Source organism: Syzygium oleosum, unplaced genomic scaffold, assembly GCF_021117445.2.
Source record: "Syzygium oleosum isolate NSW1041296 unplaced genomic scaffold, Sole_v2.1 Sole_v2.55, whole genome shotgun sequence".
Taxonomy (NCBI): domain Eukaryota; kingdom Viridiplantae; phylum Streptophyta; class Magnoliopsida; order Myrtales; family Myrtaceae; genus Syzygium; species Syzygium oleosum.
In genome coordinates, this window is record NW_026607539.1 from 1,195,974 (window position 1) to 1,219,922 (window position 23,949).

The 23,949-nt window shown below is 37.9% G+C and overlaps 1 protein-coding gene across 2 annotated transcripts; it reads left to right on the plus strand.

Annotated features, from left to right (window-relative positions):
- The first annotated feature begins 1,338 nt into the window (after positions 1–1,338).
- Positions 1,339–19,350, plus strand: LOC115690903 (uncharacterized). Of its 2 annotated transcripts, none has more exons than XM_056307576.1 (19): positions 1,339–1,570; positions 1,832–2,207; positions 2,303–2,411; positions 2,989–3,096; positions 3,524–3,705; positions 4,453–4,648; positions 5,873–6,118; positions 7,640–7,783; positions 8,860–8,938; positions 9,441–9,554; positions 9,641–9,807; positions 10,133–10,251; positions 11,745–11,871; positions 11,958–12,041; positions 12,238–12,364; positions 14,579–14,693; positions 17,457–17,647; positions 17,755–17,867; positions 18,861–19,350. In XM_056307576.1, the coding sequence occupies exons 2-19, from the start codon at positions 1,837–1,839 to the stop codon at positions 19,125–19,127; spliced, it is 2,859 nt and encodes a 952-aa protein (XP_056163551.1). In that variant the 5' UTR covers positions 1,339–1,570; positions 1,832–1,836; the 3' UTR covers positions 19,128–19,350. The 2 variants fall into 2 exon arrangements, with proteins under 2 accessions (XP_056163551.1, XP_030473262.2); XM_030617402.2 differs by having other exon boundaries at positions 11,745–11,868.
- The last annotated feature ends 4,599 nt before the right edge of the window (positions 19,351–23,949 follow it).

Sequence of the window (23,949 nt, forward strand, 5' to 3'; positions counted from 1 at the left end):
TGACGCCGGAAGGGGGTGGAGATTCTGGCCGAATAGGGTGGTGCTCAGTGATGGAGGAGGAAGCGCCGGCGGCCATGGAGGACAACCAGGTCGGCGGAGGCGAAGAGGAAGAAAGGAAAAAATTAAATTTTCATTTTTTTATCTGCCTCGGCCGACACGTGTCGATTTATTATTGGCTACGAGTAAAAAAAGGCGTGCCACGCAAGCGATTTGCAATCACTGGACAATCAACAAACTATACTGTTAAAAAGCACACACGAGAATTTATTAGAAGCGTGGAACATGGTAAATATGTATATCTATCTAGAAAAAATTGAGAAAAAGAGGGCATAGAAATTACGTGAATAACTAAATTGTCACTAAAAAAAATCGTATATAGATTTACATGTTAATGAAATGTTACCTAAAACCCAAATTACACGTGCCATAAAATTTAGAAAATATGATAACAAGCAAAATCTATTTCATATACAAAATCATGATTAGTCGAGAAAATAATTAGGGTTAACACCACGAAAGATCCCAAACTGGTACTTTTATGATAATTTTACCTCGAATTAATTTTTTCACCACCAAAAACTCCAAATTGGTGCACTTGTGATAAATTTATTTCGAACCATTTTTTTGACCACAAAAAACCCCAAACTGGTACATCCGTGACAATTTTACCCAAAACTAATTTTTTGACCACTAAAAATGCCAAACTGGTGCATTTGTGACACATTTACCCTCCGTTAGTGTCTGTTAGTAAACTTATGACAAACAAAGGGGTAAAACCCCAAATTGGTACACCTGTCAATTACCACGTACCATCAAATTTAGTAATTTAACAGTAAAATTTAATAGAAACTAACAAAGGGTAAATTTATCACATATGTATCAGTTTGGGGTTTTTGATAGTCAAAAAATTAGTTCAGGGTAAAATTATCACAAGTGTACCAGTGTAGAGTTTCTAGTGGTCAGAAAAATAGTTCGGGATAAAATTGTCACAGGTGTACCAGTTTGAGATTTTTTATAGTAAAAAAAATAGCTTGGAGTAAATTTGTCATAGGTGTTAACCTGAAGAATTAATAGCTTGTCAGTGTAGAGTAAATTTTTTATTTCGAACTATTTAATAGTTTGAAGTTTTTCATCGTAGTATTAACCTAAAGAATTAATGTTCTTTTTATTTATTTTTTATTTCCTTTTCAATAATTTTTTTAAAGAAAATAATTAATGAGAAGAAAATAAATAAATAAATAAATAATAAAAACCAAAGGTTGCCAATTCTTGGTTTTTCTTCCCCTTTCACTTTCCCTCGTTCTCTCTTCTTCGATTTCCCGCTTCCCTGTTTCCGCCCCAACCCCGCCGGCGAGCGGCGGCCGCGGCGGCGACGGACGACCCACCGGCGGCGCTCCAGCTCCAGCCGGTCACGAAAGGCTCAGATTGATCCCAATCCCAAGCCGAGCTCGTCGCTGGTCCCGCTTTTTCTCCGGAAATCTCTCGACCTTCGCGCAAAACCGACGCTCGTAGCCGCCGCGGGGGGCGAACGACGGCGGCCCCATCCCTCCGAGCTCCGGCCGCCTGCGGCGTGAGTCCCTCTCCCACCCCCCGTGATCATCTGATAGTTGATTGTCATATGTTTAGTAGTGTGTGCTGGCCACTTGCATAAGCAGGCTGATCTTCATTGTAAACGAGTGTGATAGTTAAGGAATTTATTTGAGAGCTTTCAGAAGTGGCGCTGAAATTGGAATTCATAGTAAAGATGAGATTTTTTTTATGTGTTGGTGTTAGGCCTTGTTTTTGGGATTGTGTGATGTGATCATGTTTCTCTTTGGATTGTTTTATCCAGGCCAGATGGAAGGTGAGAGGATTCTGGTAAGTTCTACGGAAGACGATGGCGCGGTCGGGGTGGAGGTCGGAGATTGTCAGGCCACAGCAGGAGAACCGGTACTGACGGAAGGAGAAAGACACGAAGAAGGAGAGGGTTTGCAGGAAGAGGAGGAGGAGGAGGAGGAGGAGGGGGGAGAAGAAGAGGAGGATGATGATGACGATGATGGTGATGGCGATGGCGATGGCGAGTATGTTTTCCAATTCGGAAGTGGAATGGACCCACTAGATTTCACGAAAGACGACGATTCTGGACTCCAAACTTACCAGCAATTCGAGCGCCTTGAGTATGAAGCATTGGCCGAGAAGAAACGAAAAGGCCTGGATAGCTCACAATTGTATGGCGATTTTTCATTTTGTTTGGGCTGGATGCTACTGAGTTTTGTCTTGATTTGTGCTTATGTTAATAATTGAACGTTCCTTTTTTTTGCAGTGTTTTGGAAAGATGCACAAAGAAGGCTCGTGTAGAGGACAACCCGGGAGCGACCTTTGAGGAGATTATGGAAGCAATGAACTACGGTTATCGTAGGAAATCAAAAAAGGTTGGGTTTATCTCTGGAATTGACATTCAATTAGTGAAAACGTAAATCTAAATCATGTAAAAGCAAATGCACTCCAGAACTTATTTAAACTTAGATGAAATGGGATGAATGATAGGTAGAAGAATTTTCAGTGAATTTTGAGAGTGATGAGATATTAGTGCTAGCATCCAGTTGGTGCTTAATCTTTACAGAAGTCCTATATGTCTAGCCTAACAGTGATGCAATTTTGGTGCTTCTGATTATTGAGTTTATAATTGTTTTTTTGGCAAAATAGGGATTGTGTGATTTGATATTGTCCACAATGGAATATATCTTTGTGGAATTGCATCTGGTATCTTATTTTTTAAGGTACATGATAGATGGTATGATCATTATTGTAGTCGGTATTGATATTCTTATGCTGGAATGGTCGAACTCACCTCTGGTGGCTTCTTCTCATATAGCTGCAACCAAATCATGTATCCTGCTAAGGCTCTATGAAGAATGTTCAAGTACCCAGAGTTGAGGACCATCCGGGCGATACTACTGTGGAGAATAAATAGATTGGTGTATGTAATTTGTTTTTATCGTCATGCAGACTAAGAAGAGAGGTAGGAGAAAAGGATCGAGAAATAAGCTTAGTTCTGAAATCACACGAATGCTCGGTGATGCAACTCTTCACTATGCCCGTGGTAACTATGATGAGGTAAGTTCTAGAGAGAATCCTTTTATTATCTGTTCATAAAAATCTCGTGAAGGTTGGGCTCATGGTATTTTACTATTGATCGGAGCAACTATCTTTTCATGGTCATTTTGTAGGATTTTTTGCAATAACCCGTTTATCTTTCATAAAAGTTTGGGTTAACAATTATATCATGTCTCCCGTTGTTCTTTGTGAAGTCGAGTCAATTAGTCTTTAGGTCCTTTAACGCAGAGTACATCATCAGGTAACTTCTTTTGAGATTACCGCTCGTAATTTATGTAAGCTCAAGCAGTTCACTGCAAGACCTTTTCTACATTCTATTTTTTTCCTTTTGCATACATTATGAGGGTGAGGACATGTTCTATCTTTTGTGGAATGGGCGCAGCATATTCAGCTTATCTGGATTGTTTTTCTTTTTGCAAAAATTCAGGCCATATCAATATCGAGTCAAGTGGTCAGGCTAGCACCAAATTTGCCTGATCCATATGATACACTAGGAAGGATTTATGATGATCTTGCCAATGACAAAAAAGCAGTGGACTTTTACATGATTGCTGCACATCTTAACCCAAAAGATTCTTCAATGTGGAAGCGTCTCTTCACCCGGTCCTTGTAAGCTTTTGGTTGTCACTATTTTCATCAATTCATTGCATAGTAGGGCTTGTACCTGGTCAATGTACTTATGTATATGAGTACCTCTGTTCGAAGTTCTTTGCTGATGCTGGGATAGATACTTAGACTTGACTCTTTTTAGACTGATAAGGCCTTATAAGCAACATTTGAGTTTCCTGTCAAGACAAAGATAATATAATGATTTGTCAAAGATTATTAAAAATTTAGGGTTACTTTACATGCTGATATTTATAAGATTTTGAAGATTATGGGCGTCTAAAGAAAAAAAAATGATCACACATTTAATGTTATAACTAAAAACCTAATACAATTAATTAAAGTCCAGTAAAAACACAATTAATTATTGGAGTGGCAATCTCTCCAAGCTGGGGGATGCAAAAGATTGGTAGGGGAATGTTTTGCCGTAGAGGCAAATAATGCAGTGGAAGGGGTGGTTAAAGTGAACACAATGGTGTTGGCTTGACTCACGCAGCCATTGGTGAGAAGTAAACGAGGTGAAAATATTGTTGTTCAGAAAGGCTGAATGCAATTTATTTCTTGGCATCGAATTTTGATGTGTGTCTTGAAAATGTTTATGATGGCATTTAATGTGATGCCTCATGCACCTAGCTGACTTTGAGAACAATTGGCCTCTGTTATCTATAAATCTGCATGCTTTTAGGGTCTCTGTGGTAATTTTTCGCTTTTATTATGGCGTGATTGATTTCCTGCTCTGCTGTACTACAGAGAACAAGGAAACAATGGTCAGGCAAGGTATTGCCTCTCTAAAGCCATCACAGCAGACCCCAAAGATGTTTCTCTGCTGTTTCACCAAGCGTCACTTCATTCAAACCTTGGAGATTATCAAAAGGCTGCGGAATTGTTTGAACAGATACAAAAGATTTGTCCTGAGGATGTCGAAGCACTCCAGACTGGGGCAAAGGTTTTTAACTTGTCTAAGATAAGACATTTCTCATAAGAAAAATTCATGATTCATGTGCTTGGAAATAGAATAGTTAATTGAAATGAACCCTTGCTGGGTATGTTATTAGGATAATATGTATTTTATTATCTATTTTTTGGGCTTTGATTTTGTTTGGTTAGTTTGTGGCAGGTTGTTTTACTTTGTGGTGCTGCTAATTTGATAGTTTATGTGCTTTACAAAAGTCAGGCTTCCTGAGTTGCATTTCCATGGTGATGGATGGTTAATTTGTGCATTTGTGTGCATCTAGCGCATGCATACTTGTGCAGGTTGGAATAGAAAATTTATCACATGTTAATTCAAGGACAATGACTACTTTCTACGTGAGGGTGAGGATAAGTGGTATGTGTAAGGTACTTTTCAGAATGTCATGCAGAGGTGCATGAGTTTCACGATATGCAATTCTGGTGTTTGCAATAGTTGATCCAGGATCTAAAGTTTTCATCACTTCATTGAGGAGGTTGGTTCAGGGTGGAGGCTAAACTCTGAAAAGTTTTTGGTAAAACCATCTTATAAGAAACTGTTTCTGGGATATATTTATGGTTTCAAGTAGAATGGGGATCTAGTTTTCCATACATTTTGGTTCATATTCGTGCTCATTCTCCTTTACTCACGAACTTAAATATCCGATGGCAACATTGAAACGGTCTCTTAATCGTTTTTTCTCGCACTATCTGGTAATTTTTTGAAGCTTGGAGTAGCATTTGCAGTAGATATAGCGACTTGCTAGTGTTTCCTATGTGATGATTGTTTGTTGTCAATGACCGTCTCGTTCCTTTAGAGTGAGTGTTGACATTAACTCTTCTTCCTAGAAAGTGTTCTTTTTTTTTTTAAACAAATATCTAGACAGTGTTTATGTAACTTTTGTTGAAGCTTTAATTTGGTCGCTAAATAAGTCTTGACCAAACAGAATCTTGTTGATCCTTGAGCAAATTTATGGTGGGATGACGGCCATAGATTACAAGATGAAGTAAGCGTCAGCCAGAGATAGTATTACTCCTTAAGGATTACTATTAATATAAATAATTATTTATCAACTTTTTGCTTATTCTTTGCCTTGAATAAAATCTGTTATGGACATAGTGTCTCGGTAATATCCTGTGAGATTGTGCTTTTGGGGAATGTTTATCTTATGTAGACATATTTTTCTCTAGAAATATAACAGTTTCTTACTTTACCTTTCAGTTGTACCTTAGATGTGGCCAGCTTGAGCATGCTATCAGTATTTTGGTTGAATATGTAAACAGTTATCCATCTGAAGCTGATTTGAGCGTGGTTGATCTGCTAGCCACGATATACATGGAAAATGATGCATATGTTAAAGCTATTCAGCTTTTTCATTCTCACAGCCAGGAAAAGGCACTCCCTGCAAATCTGGTTGTGAAAGAAGGAATTTGTCATCTTCATCTTGGAAATTCAGAGAAGGCAGAGGTGCAATGGCCATTGCTTTTTTGTTTGTTTTTTGCTAATATTTTTTACTCTATCTTTTGATAATGCTATTCTGATTAGGGGAGTTTCTTTCTCTAAAACAGAAGCTCATTTCTTGCTTCCATTAGTGCCAAAACGATGTTTGCAGATACCTATTGCTTATATGCCCCTTCATCCTTCCACTTTCCAAGGCATTTTATATTGGATGTTTTTTCTTCCTTTGTGATTCTGAGAAGTTTGGTTGTTCATGTAAAACATTGGTTGGGGACAAGATTTATTACATGCATGACCGTCATAGAAGCGTTTCCTCATTGTTGAAGCTCCATTGCATGTAGAGAGAGATTAGTCTGATGACGAATATAGGCTGACAACAACTATGCACTGAGAAAGGGATTATTCAGTGGGGGGCTTCACACTTTGACGATCATGTTGTCACTGTGCTCATTATAATACTGTGTCGTCTATGATATTTAAATGTTCAAGCTCTTCTCTCAGGATTTTGTCCATTCCACTGCTTTTTTGATTGCGCTTCTACCATAAAATTGAATTCTACGTGGAGCATGTTGAGGCCGTTTTTTGCAGTGTTCAAACATTCTTGGACCTAATGGATTTACTTTTGGTCTGATCCAAACCTTATGAAGGGTGCTCAAAGATGATAGATTGGATGCTGTCATTTTTGTTCTTTGGGGAACAAGTTCCATTGCTTCTTGACTGCACTTCTAATGTCGCACTTGCTGCGATTTGAAATTTTTAGACTCATTAGTTTAGTGGGTGGAATATACTAGCTGAAATAGGTTTTGGCAAATAGGCCGTAGTAGGTCAAGGCGTAGATCTTTCTCCCCTATATCGCAATGCATTAATCCACCAAAGACACATTTTGGATGCTGTTTTGATTGCTAATTGGTTTGCTAGCGAGTACTAGCCTAAATCAATACATTGAAAGATCTTGTGAGCATTTTGCTGAGAGTTTTATACTGTATCTCCTTGGTAACGGTTTTGGGTGATAATGGACGAAGTGGATTCACAGCATTCTTTGTTGTGTGAAAATTTGCTTTCTATCTGCAGTGTGCCTGTTGGTTTCGTTTTAGTACCAGGGTTCAGTGGGCACAATGTTTGTAGTCCTTTGCAGAAAGGTGGACTGACTATAAGAAGACTTACTGACTTAGGAATCTTACTGTAGCAATTTTGGGCATATTCCATTTGCAGATCTGTTGGTGATTAATAACTTTTGGACAGCAGTAGCGGTACTTTGTGGTGGAGAGTTCTTATATGATCTCCGACTTAATCATCAAAAAGAGCAACATTTTGCCTCCTCAAGTCTTTTAGTTCTCCCCGTCTTACCATTTTTTTGTGGCCTTGGATTTCTTTATTCTTTTTAAATTATAGATAGTTTCAGCAGTTTGGGGATTAATTCCGTGCCACATTCTATTTTTTACGTTTGCATCAGACTGGTGGACTATGGTCATGTGCTTACGTGATTATGTCTATATCACTACTCATTGTTGGTATTTTCAATTTTTGCAGACTCTCTTCAGTTTTTTGCAGAAGGGGAGCTCATGTGACCATGCAGACCTGATTACTGAAACAGCAGATACCTATATGAGTCTTGAGCATTTTGACCGTGCATTAAAGTTTTATCAGATGCTGGAGGGAAATTTAGAGAATAGCGTAAGGAAAACTGGCCTTTGCTTTTTAATCCTCTTTTCGACGAAAAGTATCACACGACATTTTTAATCCTATGCTTCTTTTGAGTGCCACTTTTAGTTTTTGTGTATCGTGTGTATTGTTCTTTTCCCCCCTGTATAGACTACATCTTTAAGTTACTATGCATATGTGGTTCCACTGTGGGTAAAGACCTGCCCTATGAACAATGGCTCTTTAGATACTTGGAACCAAAAAATGTCAGTTCCCACAGTTTGAGTACAGTGCCTTGTTTCAAGTTTTGTCCGGCAAACTAATTCAACACCATTATATGTACCATAAAAACCTAACTTAGCGAAAAAGTCTACGAAGAGCTGTAAAGGCTGCACTCATCATCTCTCTCACCCCTAGCCCTAAAGCAGGGGAGAAGGTCAATGTGTCCAGTATTTTGGTATAATGGTTAAAGTTAATGCAAGATAAATTGACAGGAAAATAAGGATAGAAGCATCAGAAATTCACCAGAGGAAAACTTTACAGTTGTGGTAGAGAGAGTTAAATAGTGTCTTTTTTAGTCTTCCTATTCATTGCTTTTTCACATTATAGTAATACGATCTGGTTGAAACTCTCAATGAGGTTTTTAAATTTAAATAAAATCATATTCATTTAATATATGTTTGCTATTGACATGTTTTGTAAGTTATCTTATCTTGAAAGTAACCATGTATAACAATGTAGAGTAGGTATGGTTGGACAGGATTACCCTCAAAACTATTTTGTACTCACCACATTTGTAAATTTTGGAGTTAGAGCTTGTGTTCACTTGTACCCACTTGGTCCCTATTACATTGTTTTTGGAGGTTCTCCGTATTCCCTTGGACACCTTAGAAGTGATCTAGACTTAGTTGTGTGTTTTCGATGTGTCATCTCTTTGAAGTATATAATACCATTTCTTCATGGTTACTTGACTGAGTGAACTGCACAAAAGGACGGTGATCAATGATTTTCTTTTGTTGTCTTCACATTATGATATGTCTCTGTTGCTTATTGATTGCTTAATGCTGTTTGCTTCTTATAGTTGTGATTTCCTCCTCAAACTCTCTCAGGGATCTTACCATCTGAAGATTGCTCAGTGTTATCAAGCATTGAAAATGAGGGAACATGCAATTTTGTCTTTCTATAGAGGTAAAACATAATTGATTTTGACGCTATTAACTACAGTAAGCATATTGTTGATTTGTAATTACATAGAAATCAAGGAGAAACAAGTATATACACTTTGGTGGCGCACAATGGAAGTAAAGTTGTTTTGCTTATGGAACAGGTTGTGGAAATATTATTTCTTTTTCAATGTGCAGTTGAGCTGGTTTTTATTGAGCTTTTTCATTAAGTGAGTATTTCATGTGGAGAGAAGTTTTTTTTTTCCGGAGATATTAGTCCTCAGTAATCCATGATTAGTTACATATCATCTAGAGAAACTTTTGAGAGGGAGGAATAAGTTGGATTAGAATTTTGAGTCTCGTGCTTATCGATGAAGGTTTTACTGTACATATGATTCAAAGAAATTTAGCTGATAATGTGAACTTTGTAATTCAACAGTGCTTAGTGTTTAACATGCCAGCATCCGCCATGTCTGCATTATTGAAACAAATGTGTTGTTCTACAACTGATTCATGTGTCAATTCAGGTTTGCATCTACTTGAGGACAATGTGGGTGCCCGCCTAACATTAGCTTCACTGCTCCTTGAAGATGATAAAGTAGATGAGACCATTTCACTACTATCTCCTCCTGAAAATCCAGGTATCAATCAATTGGTGATTGTTGTGCTCATTGTGGTGGTTTGCTCTTACATTAATTAGTCTTTGGTAATGTTTCTTCATCTCTAGGCCCAGGGGATGTGGATTCTGACAATCATAGACCATGGTGGGATAATGGAAAAGTGAGGTTAAAGCTTTGCAGCATATATAGAGCAAAAGGAATGATTAAAGACTTTGTTGATGCAATCTTACCACCGGTTCGTGAGTCACTTTATATCGAAACTATTCGGCAGAAGGTAATCTTAGGATATATTGTTGCTGGAGAATATCTGTTATTCCGTCCTCTGTCCCTTTCCTGTTTTAGGGAATGTTAGGAGAGCTTTTCTTCTTGATGTTGGATCAACGATATTAATTTACCCCTTTCTGAACTATCATCTTTTCTGTATATTTTCTTTACAAATGAAATCAAATATATTTTTTGACTTTCTTCCCTGACCCCCTTAATCCTTTTTTTTTTTCTATATTTAATTGATGCATGTTAACCACTGGTGACATTTCTATGTTAGAGTGTATTGCTTATTGCATTGTCTTTTCCCTTTCATATAACTGTTGCCAAGGAAGGTTAAAACAAAAAAAAGACTCCCGAGAAGGGTTCTCTTTGAAAGAGCCAAAATTCTGGATGATCAGCAGAATGATAACGTATTTTCTGGCTTCCGGCCGCTTGCTCCCAGCTCAGATCTGTGAGTATAAAGACCTATCTCACAAGTATTACTTCAGTGATTATGTTCAAGTTTCATTTGGGCCATCCATCTTGAAAATTGATTGTTTTATTTCTCTGATATTGATATCTCTGAGTGCTATATAGTCTTGACTGTCCAGCTTCTGGCTTAGGGCATATAATTGTGTTGGCATAGACTTTGCTCCCGGAAGTCTATCATTCTTTTGCATTTAATTTTTTGTTCACGGCGTTGGCATGTGACTGTTAAGTCTGGTTAGCGGATTTGATTGTCCTACTCATAGACAATAAGCAGCATGGGAGATGATCAGTTGTAAACTATATGATGGAAGAAAGAAATGTTATGTTAAAATGATACCCAAAGTACTAGTGATACTTACTGCATTCTTTATCTGTAATCCAAACTACATCGGTTCATGAAGTTTGGGAATTGCTGACAATTGAAATTGTTTGAGAACTGATCTAAGATTGACAACTGCAGCACTCCAAAGAAAATGGGGTAGTCATCCAGAAGAACAATCAAACGCCAAATGACCCATACTCATGCTGGCTTTTGATCTTTTGTCTGTCTTGGATGCTGGGATTACATAAATCCTGGGCTTGATATGCTTCACTCTTTCATTATACTGCTTTGGATTGCTTGATCTGCTAGTTTGGGTCATGTCTTCTATTGGAACTCTCAGATACAAAGAACTGTGAAGTTTATGGGAGGGTTTGATTCGGGGTATGTAGTTTGGATCCCACTGACCAAATAACTGAACCAATTTGGTCGACAACCTGCTTCTTGACCAATAACTTGCCTGCCGAGTTCACAGAAAGGTCGCATGCTTGTTTTCTATGGTCCAGCATTGTATTCAACCCTGTTGCACTTTGTGTTAAAAATTTGTGGGTTTGGACATTTATCCCCTTTCTGGTTGCAACTTTCAGGGGATTCAAACTTTGTACTGAATGGTTTGCTACATTACCATGCTCATTTGGATTCAATAATGATTCTAAAAATACTAAATATTGCTACATAATTCGCCATCTGTATGTTGATGAATAGGGCCCATGCAATCTAATACAATTGCTTGATTTGCTGTAATTTGCATATCTCAATCCTCGTAATGGACTAACTCCCATGGCCTAAACACAAAGGTTGTTCACCTACTGGTCCCCACATGTGCACTGCTACGCAAATTGTATCACTATGTGTTTAATCTTAATAGCCACTTAGCCAGTATAATACTGGTAGAGTGGGTCTTTACAAGGCTGTTGATATTTTGTGAAGTACCTCTTAGATTTATCTTTGATGTAACTCAATTCCTTGCGATTTTCACTATTATTGACAGAGATCCTCTTTCTCACTTGCATGCACTGTGTAACTAGTTCTACTAATGAATCGATTAATTTGTTAAAGTGTGGCAGCTGACTTTTTCTGTTGTTATTTTCATTACATGATTACCATTTTGCCAAAATCCCGCGATGGACCATTTCATGTAAACCACTTTGAATCAGGTCAAGGGCTGTTAGAGCCAGAAGGTTGCTTCGAAAGAGGGCAACACTGAAGGAAGAAAGAAAAGCTGCCGCTGTTGCTTCAGGCGTCGATTGGTGCAGTGATAATTCAGATGATGATGAACTGGTAGTGCGTATTTGATCAGGTTCTTACATGATAAAAATATGTAGTAGCTTCACTTGTACGAACTAACAATTAATTTGTCATTTTTTCAGGAAGATCACCCGCAAAAAACCATGAGAGAACCCCCCTTGCAGAATATTTGGAAAGATGAGCAGCATCATCTTCTTATACTAGATGTGATTTTCTTCATTTTCTAGTTCATTGCTTATCTTTCATGAAAATTTGACTCCTGAACTGCCTTAGAAAGTTATTTGTGAATACTTATTATTTCTTTGTTGGGCATACGGTTGTGAAAAATTGCTTTTCAAGCTGCTGTAAAATAGAGTTTCTCCTCTTACACCGTCTGATTCTTCTTAATTCAATATTTGACAGTTGTGTAAGGCCTTGGCATCCTTGAAAAGGTATTGGGATGCCCTAGAGATTATTGATCTCATTTTGAGATTGGCTCACAATGTACTTCCTTTGGATAAGGAGGAGGAGCTTCGGTCACTTGGAGCACGTAAGTCCTGAACTTAGAACCATATTTGTTTTCACATGATTACTCTGTTTTAGAAATCACAATTTAGGATAGCCTCATTTTTCCTAGGAAGAGCCTTTGCACAAAACATGCTTATAATCCAACTTGCTTAGACACATGAGAAGACAAAGTGGCGAGTTTACTTTTTGTTTGAAGCCCAATGTGAGAAGGCAATAACGGAAATAGCAGAAGTAAATAATGAATTATAAGGGTTATGCGTCTAAGTAATATGAACTATATTGTACTGGATGTTGTGATGGAGTAGATTATGTGCAGTAGACATGATAAGTTAGGAGGGAATGTGTTGAAGTATTATCCCACATTGACTGACAATGAGTCCTAAATGCTCTTTATGTTCATGTGGTCTCCCTCCACCTAATAGCTTAAGCTTTTGGATTGGACTTTTTAACATTGTATCAGAGTCAATGCTATCCCTTTCACGAATGTGCGTGGTAAAAATTCCATGTGAATGTGTGATGTCAAAATTTCACGTGCTGCTCATAATCTAGCTTGCACGTGAGTGGGGGTGTTGAAGTATTATCTCACATTGATTAACAACGGGTCCTAAATGCTCTTTATATTCATGTGGTCTCCCTCCACCTAATAGCTTAAGCTTTTGGGTCGGACTTTCTAATAGAATGGACTTCAGGTAGTGTTCTATACATATTCGGTCTTATGGAAATGGATAGGGTTTGGAGAGATCAAAATTATTTGTAGTGTAGATCGCTTTGGTCATGGAACAAGAACTTGAATGGGCAATGTTAGTAGTCTAATATGCGATACATAGGGGTAGTCTTCTATCTTAGTGGGTCACGACAATCTAATGTCTCAAAATGCAAGATACTCAGGTAGAAGGCATGCATTTCATACTATGTTTTAAATTCTTCTGCCAATTACAATGTGTAAAATTTATCTAGTTAAAAAGTAGGTCAAGTATGTCTATTATATTATGGTGGAGCATTCTGATTGTTGATTCTGATATATCAAACCATCAGTGTACATAACACAGAATGCACAGATCACTGATAGATTAGAGTATCATGATCACTAAAGGGTGTTAGAGGTAAAAAGACCGTGAATTGAAATTCTGAATTATCATAGATTGAAACGTGATGTTGGTGAAGTATCTAAAGGGTAAAATCATATGGCACCACATAGGCATACGTTAGTTAAGTAGAATATATTCCAAAACATATATGAATAATTTAAATGATTTCATGAGTTATGACCAATGAGAAGGACACTAGCGCTCAGAAATGGTGATCTGCGTTTGTACAAAAAGGAAAATATATTGCTACATATTCTTCTCTTCAAATAGTATTGCACTATGAACGAAAACGTGTTCGTTGAACTATATTCAAGATAAGCGAGTTACTTTTTGATAAAATAGAATCCCTACAGTTTAGCCAATTTAGTCGTAGATGTGATGTGCAGTTCGATATCATCTACAAAAGGGTTCGGTATTAGCCTCTCAGAAAACTTTTGTAAAACACTATGCGATTCCTACATTTTGTTCATTTATTGTTCATCAAACAAAGCAACAGCACACGACACATGAAAGCACAGAAGTTACAACTCCAAAATGTAGGGTAGAGTCTGATTGGCTCTTGGGACTTTGTAGATTAACTTTACTGTCTAAATCTTTAATTGATTGAAGTGTGGGATTTGAATATTAATCTTTGATAACTATGTTTAGACATAGATTGATGTTACTCAAACTTGATTATGTGTCCCTGCCTTGTGTCTGACTTGCTTCAGGATTGGGGGTGCATGGACTCAGCTTATGGATATGTAAAATGTATTAGCTGACACATATATTATCTCAGCACAATAATTTATGTGTGGTATATATGAATTTCTGCTTCCAAGATATTTGGTCATCATTCTTGTATTAGTTTTTTCTTCGAGGTTTTTGTTGTGAATAGTTAGTATTGGTGTAGTCTACTACAAGATGAGCATGGCATGATCAACTCTGAAACAGTGCCGCCACCCCCACACCCACACCCACATCCACATCCTCACCCTTACACCTGTGAATGTTATCCAGACAAGGATAAGTCAATTGATGGGAGAGCTGATAACATAGGACCTGATTGGCAGCATTGGAAGTCATTTTAGTTGCACAATTATCATAACCGTGCACGACTTTTCTGGTGTTCAAGGAGTTGCTCATGACTATGTTCTTTTTGAATCCAGAAATATCATACAACACCACAGACCCAAAACAGGGATTTGATTGGGTAAGGCAAGTTGTGCAGCAGCATCCCCACAGTCTGGTTGCCTGGAATTGCTTTTACAAGATGATTTCAAGGTACCTGTTGCTGTTGTCATATCATATTGCTCAACATATGCCTTTATATCTCATTCTCTCTTAATAAGTATGTTTGTGATGTGTTATGTCACATTGAAAACTCTACCCTGTATGAAAATTTCTGGAGAAGCAGTACAATCACTCTTGTCTGCATCATAGATCATTTGATTAGAACGTTTGTTTGTGGAAAGACAGGAAACTGTCCTCAATGTTATGCTCTTGTTGGATTTCTGCCTTCTTGTAGCATTAGATGATTTCAAGGTACCTGTTGCTGTTGTCATATCATATTGCTCAACATATGCCTTTATATCTCATTCTCTCTTAATAAGTATGTTTGTGATGTGTTATGTCACATTAAAAACTCTACCCTGTATGAAAATTTCTGGAGAAGCAGTACAATCACTCTTGTCTGCATCATAGATCATTTGATTAGAACGTTTGTTTGTGGAAAGACAGGAAACTGTCCTCAATGTTATGCTCTTGTTGGATTTCTGCCTTCTTGTAGCATTAGAAAAGCAAGGAGTAATTTTTGTTCATCTGATGCTCTGGAAGCGATATTCAAGCCTTGAACTTTTCGTATTTCTTTAGTATATCTCATAATAGAAGAAATTTGATCTGGCATAGTTTCCATTAATGCCAAATTTTATTGAATTTTTGCCTCCTTCAACCATTAGAAGCAATGCAGAGGCACCTTGTTGCTTCCAGATGCTTCAGGATCTTTTTAAAAACGTTATAATTCTATTGAAGATTCTGTTTCAATATTGTACCTTACTGTGGATTAAATAGATTGTTAGTGAACAAATAAGATTTGCATAAGAACTTCTCGGCAAACAATCTCATAGCTTTCCAAGTGGAAACGAAATTTGAGTTAGAGGTTAGTGGGAAAACGAATTCGTACCTGCTATTGGACATTCCTAATTCTCTTTGTGCTTGAGCAAACTTTTCTTAGTATGAGCTCTATTCTTTAAATTTATCGGTTTGCCAGTCCTGTTTGCACCTAATGAAGCTTCCCTATCATTGCTTAAAAATCGAAAAATAGATGTTGTGAATGGACCTGTTTTATGCGTGCTTCGGTATCTTCAACAGGCATGAACATTTCCCACAAATTGAGTTGACTCACTCACTATTGTTGATATCTACAAATAATTAGGGAGCAGTTTTCCTAATTTCTATGTCGAGCGCAGAACTGTTTTTTTATTGAAGTCCTTGAGGTAAATATTCTAGTCAGAGAAAATTCTCTTAGATTAAATTTGATTGGATAAGAGCTCTTACCAAAAAATGAAACAAGGAGTGGATTGTGGATAAATGCACTACTTCACCCCATGTTGCTCAAATTTGTGGTAATTCAGACCCCAATGCCTGCTAGGGACTTTATTTCTGTTTTCTTTTAGAAACTAAGCCAATTTGAAACATCTAAACACTATACAACCCAATAACTCAATTTCGTTTTGGTCTGAACCATTTATTCAATACCTTTTTTTATTTTTATTATATTTAAAGAGACTTAATATATGGATTATGAGGACTGCTGTATCCCTGCTAGTAATCTTTTACCCCCATCAAAAAGTTCAAAATATTCTTTATTAAAACTTTTTCTTCATTCAAAATAAAATGTTAGTTCATATGAATTTATTCTGTGTCGTGTACTTTAGACTTCTTGAAAATGCAAATAACACATATCTTGGTTCGTTAGTTTGGTTTTAATTTAAGAAAAGGTCAAAAAATGAAACTATACCAACTTCATTGGTTTCCTTTGCACCGAAAAACGCAAACCAAACACAGACTAATGAAGCGGAGTTTTTTAATTTGGATTTGTTCGAGTTTGTTCTAATCGAACTATTCTCTTTTGCCCCCCTCAACACCCTTATGCAAGTTCATGGAAACTTGTCAAACTATGTTGATCATGTTAGATTTGTCTTTTTTAAACATTGCTGTATTTAAGTTGCACTAGTCTCTAATGCAGACCAAAAAATGGATGTTCAATGTGTTTTTGTGCTTATCTTGATCATCCAGATCCATCATTTGTACAGAGTGTCAGGACAAAACATAAATATATAGATGGGAAGTTCACCTAGGAACACGCTGAATAGATTAAATGTCGCAGAGAGAAGAGCCTATTCACAACCCATCCATTCTCATGCGCCTATTACTCCTTATCAAAAGGCTAACGAAACCAAGAAAGCTCCTTTATCTGTTATGGCAAAGTTCTTCTTTCTGCGTCTGTCTGCAACCAAAAAGCAGGAGGGAAGTGGGGGTCTCCAGTCCGTCCCTCAGACTTCTCATGCAAAGAATAGTAGAAGTCCTTTGTGACATTCCTCATCTTTCTACCTTGCTAACCTTTGCACACCAGCTCTTTTTATCATGCGTGATTTGGTTTCCTGGTGGTTTTCTGTTCCATGAAAAGATATTCTTTTGTTGTCTACCTGACGAGTAAAATTGGGATTTCGAAATTCTTGAAGTTTCATCCACCTGGAGTATATCCTTTTGCAGAGACATCATTTGCATCTTCAACTCAACTAGTGACCTGACTTCAACCTCTTTAGTGTCAATGTCACTGATTTCTTGTACTAGTAGCGAAGAGCTACTTCGTGATCTCAACTATTACCACACCTTTGCACTATTTGCTGTCAGCATATGCCGTGGGACCATAGATGCACTAAGTTAAAGAAGGGCGTTAATCAATGTTTTTGACAATATTTGTTCTTTTTGGTTTATATTTGGATTAGTATACATCAAATTTTTTAATAAACTTCTATCTTGCAGCATGGAGAAAGACTATAAAAAATATTCGAAGTTTTTGCGTAATTTGCGTGTCAAACATGCGGATTGTGTACCACCTATTCTCATTACTGGGCATCAGTTTACAATTAGTAGCCACTACCAAGATGCTGCAAGGGAATACCTAAAGGCCTATAAGCTGCTCCCTGACAGTCCCTTAATCAAGCTCTGTGTTGGTAACTTGTTATTACAGATTGTCTTTCTTTTTATTTTGTAGGTTGTCAAATTTTTTTCGCTCGATGCTTTGTCAGTCATGCAACATTCAATCCTTTTCCTTGTGCAGGAACTTCTCTGATTAACTTGGCGCTTGGTTTCAGACTTCAAAACAAGCATCAATGTATTACGCAAGGGTTGGCATTTCTATTCAAGAACTTGCCGCAGAGTGAAAATAGCCAGGTTTTCTTTACTATTTTCATCCTTAGATATTTGGTTTTTTTTTTTCTTTTAATGATCAAGTCCCTTTTTGTTACTTGTTGATTCATATAACCTGCATCAAGAGTCGACAGCAGATTATGTTCAGATAATTTTTTTTAAAGATGAATTGTGCATGAAAATAAAATATGAGGCATGTTCTGGTTCGGGCCACCGACTCCTTCCAATACGTTAAAATTTTTCAATCAGTTTAACTTGGTAATAGATAGTAGCTTTACCGTATGTTTGGTAGGGGTGATATAAAAAAGAAAAGAAGGGATTCAAATGACTGAGAGAAAAGAAGAGAACTGATTCGAAAATGATTGATTCATAATTTTGTTTAGATGCTAGCAACTTTGGACAGATTTGGAAGGACTTGAGATGTGTATAAAGATGACTTTTACATATCCCTCAAAATCTCTCCTAATCCTTTCTCTCATTCTTTTCCCCTCCATCAAAACCGGATTATGTTTTTTGGGTCCTTTCTCTTCCTTCCTAATCCCTCCTGCCAAACTATGTTTAAGGTACTTTTAAGATTTCCATCTCTCCACTGAATATTTCTTGGAGGGAAGGATGATGTGTGTCATTCCAAGTTCCGGTGCTTGTGCTCTTATTTAGCTGAGAATTTGATCGGAAAGTTATCTTGAGCGCATTTCTATTAGGGTCAGGAGTTGTTAATCATAAGTATCAAATTAAATTCAGCTTAAAATTCTGAAGCAAATACGTAAAAAGGGTTCACAATGAGATGCTGACAAACAGAAGGAAGGACAGTCCGTAAGGCAAAGATGTGGTGGAACCTTTACGGACCTTCCTTCGTTACCCGTCTCTTGAGATTGCTCGTTTTCTTACTCTCTCACATGATTTTGCTAGATAGTCCGCTGCAAATTATTCCTCTTTTATAGACATATTTCTGATTAGTCAAATTTTAGTTTCGGAATGGCAACTCAAAGTGCGGGCAACTCTTATCTGTTTGTCCAGGAAGCATTGTACAACATTGCGCGGGCATTTCATCAAGTCGGGCTAGTAACGCTTGCGGCTTCGTATTATGAGAAGGTGCTCGCCACACGAGAAAAAGACTGTCCTCTCCCGAAACTCCCGTACGAGAATCGGTTCCATGCGGAAAACGCGAAGCCTATTTCTTGTGATCTTCGGAGAGAAGCTGCTTACAACTTGCATCTGATCTACAAGAAGAGCGGAGCCTCTGATCTTGCAAGACAGGTCTTGAAAGACTACTGCTCATTTTGACTTGCTGTTTATATGTCCTGGATTAGCTTAGCTAATCAAGAAATACAGGAGGCAGGGATCAATTATGTTAGCATCAGGTTGCTCTTATGTACAGCCATGCTCTGTGTAAGGTAGCTTTTGGTAATTATCTAATGTTTCTGAAAATTTCATAGGTTTCTGCATTAATTATTCGTTGAATGTTTCCGTAATTTCCTGTTTAATTCATAGTCTGTCGACGACACTATCTTATCGTATACGATTGAAAAACCGTGATATCCGACTTTTGAGATTGATTGTAAGGTAATTTTAGCGTGGTTCAGTTCATCACCCGACTTAATTGGCTTTGCGATTATTTAAAGCTGAAGCATGATTACAAGTACATGATATTTCATTCACGACATGATTCCATGTACTTAAGAAATTCATCACCCAGCTCAATTGTTCTTATAATCGATCACATTTACTTCTAAATCAGGAAAAAGGGTCAATGTCCCTCCTAAATAAATTTTGCCAATGTCCAAAAGTCAACTGAAATTGCTTTAATGGACCTCAATCCGCAAGCATTGCAAAAATACATCTCTATCGCACCCTCGCGTGCATTTTAGGTTTCTGGTTGTGACAGTTAATTTTTTTTGTTTAATATCACGAAAAACCTCAAATTAATATATATATGACAAATTTACAATAAATTAATTTTTTGACCACCAAAAGTCCCAAACTGGTATGTCCGTGACAATTTTACTCTCCGCTAATTTCTATTAAATTTTACCATCAAATTTATGGGTTGGATGACACGTGACAGTTAACGCGTGTACCAGTTTCGGGTTTTATCTTCCGTTTGTCACAGGTGTACCAGTTTGTAATTTTTCGTGATAGTAATCCAATTTAACAGAAGGTAAATTGGTCACAAGTGTATCGGTTTGGGGTTTTTGGTGGTCAAAAAATTAGTTTGGGATAAATTTGTCACAAGTGTACCAGTTTTGAGTTTTTCGTGATATTAATCCTTTTTTTTTTAAACTAGAGTTAATTGAAGTATAATTTTATTTGGTTTAGTGGGTTAAGTAACACTAATTTGTTTGTGGGAGCAAATTTGATATTGTCCCCTTTCAGAAGATAGCTTTTCAAGTTGAAACCAGAAATTAGACATCGAGGTCCGGGAAAAATCTCCCGATCATGTTGGGACTAGGAACACTAGACAATGGACCAATTACGAATTGATCAGGGACGTGAGGGTTGTTTATTCCCAATCGGATCGTGCAGTAACGGATCGATTCTTTGAAGACAGGGCGGGACGGTTATTCCTAATAGGATGGCATGGCAACGGATCGATTCTTGCAGACGGAGCGGGAACTACAATTGACAGGATTTACAAACACGATTGAACCATATTGATAGGGAAGTGCCACCTTACCCTAACCTGCCCCTGCCTAAATGTACCTGCTCGGCAGGCTCTTGGGGTGCGGAGATCCGGCGGCTTGGATAAAGAGGAGCCGAATTCAGCGGACCCAAAACACACGCAATCAATTTGGATGGGCTTTGACCAAAAAAAAAATAAAAAATCGGATGGCCGACCAAAAAAAAAAACATTGGGATGAAAAAGTCAAATTTGCCGACATCTTTGACATTATCACAAAGTCGCCCCACAGATATAAAACCATGAAGGCTTGCGACCACAGGAATCATCACGATTCAGAAGCATAAAAAGCGGGATAATCACGAAAAAAAATTATAAATTTATTATATAGATGTTAATTTAATTCTAAATTTTTTTAATTTGATCAATTTGGTGCTACATCTTTTTTGACCGGAGACGGCCGGTGCTGTTCTGGATTAGCTAGCTAATCAAGAAATACGGAGGGAGGGAGGAATTAGTTATGTTATTATCAGGTTGCTCTTATGTATGGTCATGCTCTGTACATTAGCTTTTGGTAATTATCTAATTTTCCCGAAATTTCATGAGTTTCCGTTGTAATTATTCGTTCGGTGTTTCTGAAATTTCCTGTTTAATTCATAGTATGTTGAAAACACTATCTTATCGTATATGATTGAAAAACCGTGTCCCTTTCACCTGCTAAGTGATCCGACTATCATCATCCAACTTAATTGGCTTCGCGAGTATATAAATTCAAGCATGGATTTCACTTAAATTACATTTATTCAAGGCATGATTTCATGTACTTGAGAAATTCATCACCTAGCTCAATTGGCTTCATGAGTATGACTGGTGGTCACCAAGCATCATGAATGGATTTTCCAAGTTTCCTGCATTGTTCTTATAATTGATCACAGTGATTTCACATTTAACTTCTAAATCAGGAAAAGTGTCAATTCATCTCCTGAAATCAAGCAAAAAATGTCAATGTTCCCCCTACCCAAATTTTGTCAATATCCATTAGTTGACTAAAATTTGCTTTAATTTGCCTCAATCCACAGGCATTGCAAATTGATTTTTTCCCCCATTCCAGAGATAGATTCAAAACTAAAAACCACAAATTAGAAACAGAAGTGTGGGTCAAAAGTCCCAATCATGTTAGGATTGAGAATACTAGACAAGGGATAGAGAACGTGAAATTTGAAAAAAGATATATGAATTAACACGTTTTCTTCGTAAAACTCGTCTGACTAAGCTAAGTAAAATGATTATGATTCGTTATATTCTAGTTACAATTGACAAGATTTATAAACACGATTGAAATTATACCGACACAAATGGCTACCGAGAAAAGTATCAAAATAGTCATAAACATATTGCATTTGTGATAATTCAGTCTTAAACTTTTCAATTGTGCCAATTTAGTCCTTAACATTTTCATAATTTGTCAATTGAGTCATTCTGGCCAATTTTAACTAAAAATTGCTGATGTGGACGCAAGCCATCCTATGTGGCACGTACTGAAGTGGATAATTTACAATATTTTTTAAAAAAAATTGAATTTTGTATTCTTTTTTTGCCTTTCATTGTGGCCAGTGAGGGCCTACAAGCCCTCGCCAGCCATTGGCAAGGGTCATACCCTCGCTAGATCTGGGCGAGGGTCATGATGGCCCTAGGTGAAGCCTTGGCCAACGGCGGGAAGGCCTCTCTCCAGATCTGGGTAATGCCCTCGCTAGCTGCAATGTCCTTGCACAAGGCCCTTGCCGGCCGCTGGCGAAGGTCATGCCCTCGCTCAGGCCCTCGCTAGATCTAGGTGAGGGTCATGATGGCCTTGGGTGAAGCCTTCGCCAAGGGCGGGAAGGCTCCTCTCCAGATCTAGGTAATGCCCTCGCCAGCTGCAAATGCCTTAACCAAATTTGGGCGAGCGTCACCTCGCTCCCAAGGCTTCGCGCCCTCGCCTGCAGCCGGTGAACTCAGTTGGCAAAATGTAAAAAGATTTAAGATTAAATTTACATAATTAAAAAATTTAAGATTAAATTCAGCACAATTACAATATATTTAAGACTTTTTCGATAAAATTTCCTTATGTCCGCCTTGCCCTAGCCAGCCCTACCTAAATGTACCTGCTCAGGCTCTAGGGCGTGCGGAGATCCGCCGGCTTGGATAAAGAGGATGTGGAAATTCAGCGGACTCAAAAAACACGGAATCGATTGGAATGGAAAAGTCAAGCTTGGTGACATCTTTGAAATTATCCTCGAAAGTCGTCCCCACAATACATAAAATAAAATTTCCACAGCTTGCGACCACAGGAATCATCATGATTCATAAGCATAAACAGCGACATAATTACAATATATATATCAAATCTATTACGTGAACATTTTTTAATTTTTTTTCTATATCATTTCTTTTTTTCCATTTTTTAAGAAGGAGAATTTCAAAGAAATCCAAAAAAATGTCCATGTTGGCACCGGTCGTGCCGACATCCACGTTAGCAATTCCCAACAAAAAATAACCGGAATGACTACATCGGCATAACGTTAAAATGTTTTAGGACTAAGTTGTCCAATTTACAGAAAAGCCAACCTCATCATTTGGAAGCACTAAGAAATACTCGAAATGATGCTCACATGACATGCTAATGTCTATCCACTTCCTAGCTAATTAAGAAGGTTATTCTCTAAGAAATTGCCCACTTGTTGAAAGGATGATAAGCATAAGAAGACCTAATGACGTTGTCCTCATCTGAATTAATTTTATCCTTAACGGGTCAAGAACATGACAATTGAAGTTCTTGTAATCAAAGGGAAAATCTGACAGGCTTCCCACGTGGTTAAATGTTTCGTTTGAACATGACTTCAAAGTTGGCTTCCCATTTTGACAACTCGCTGGCAAAATCCAAAAGAACTAAGTTATGGGATCAAGCTGTCATTCAACCTTCAATCCCCCGCTATATAAATACATGCCTACCAAGTCACTTTCTTGGCCATTCACAAAATCAACACCAAGCAACACACCCACCTCCACATATTCAAGAAGAATCTTTACAAGAAGAAGAAGCAGCAGAAGAAGAACTATGGAAGGTTTGATCCCATATGTCATCCGCAGCATAAGGAAACAAAGGCTGTACAACAGCTATAGGTGCCTGTCTGATGGCTCGACCAGGAGCTACCATCTTCTCGCGGGAGGCGACTCTCTCGACGGCTCGGCTCACCGGCGAACCCAGTCGGAGTTGCCGCAGCCGCCTGCTGCCGAGTTCATGGAGCAGCGAAGCGGGGTCGAGTTGGCCCGGTCTCACACCATGAATAAAGGTTCTATGGCCTCTACTGCAACAGCTGCAAATGGCTCAAACGTTGCCAGTTCATATTATCCCCAGATCCACAAGGATGTGAGCGCCGGTTTCTCGACTCTTCGCCATCGGCGGTGAAAGGAGAAGAACCAGGAGAGCTGAGAAGTTGAAGAGATTGGGTG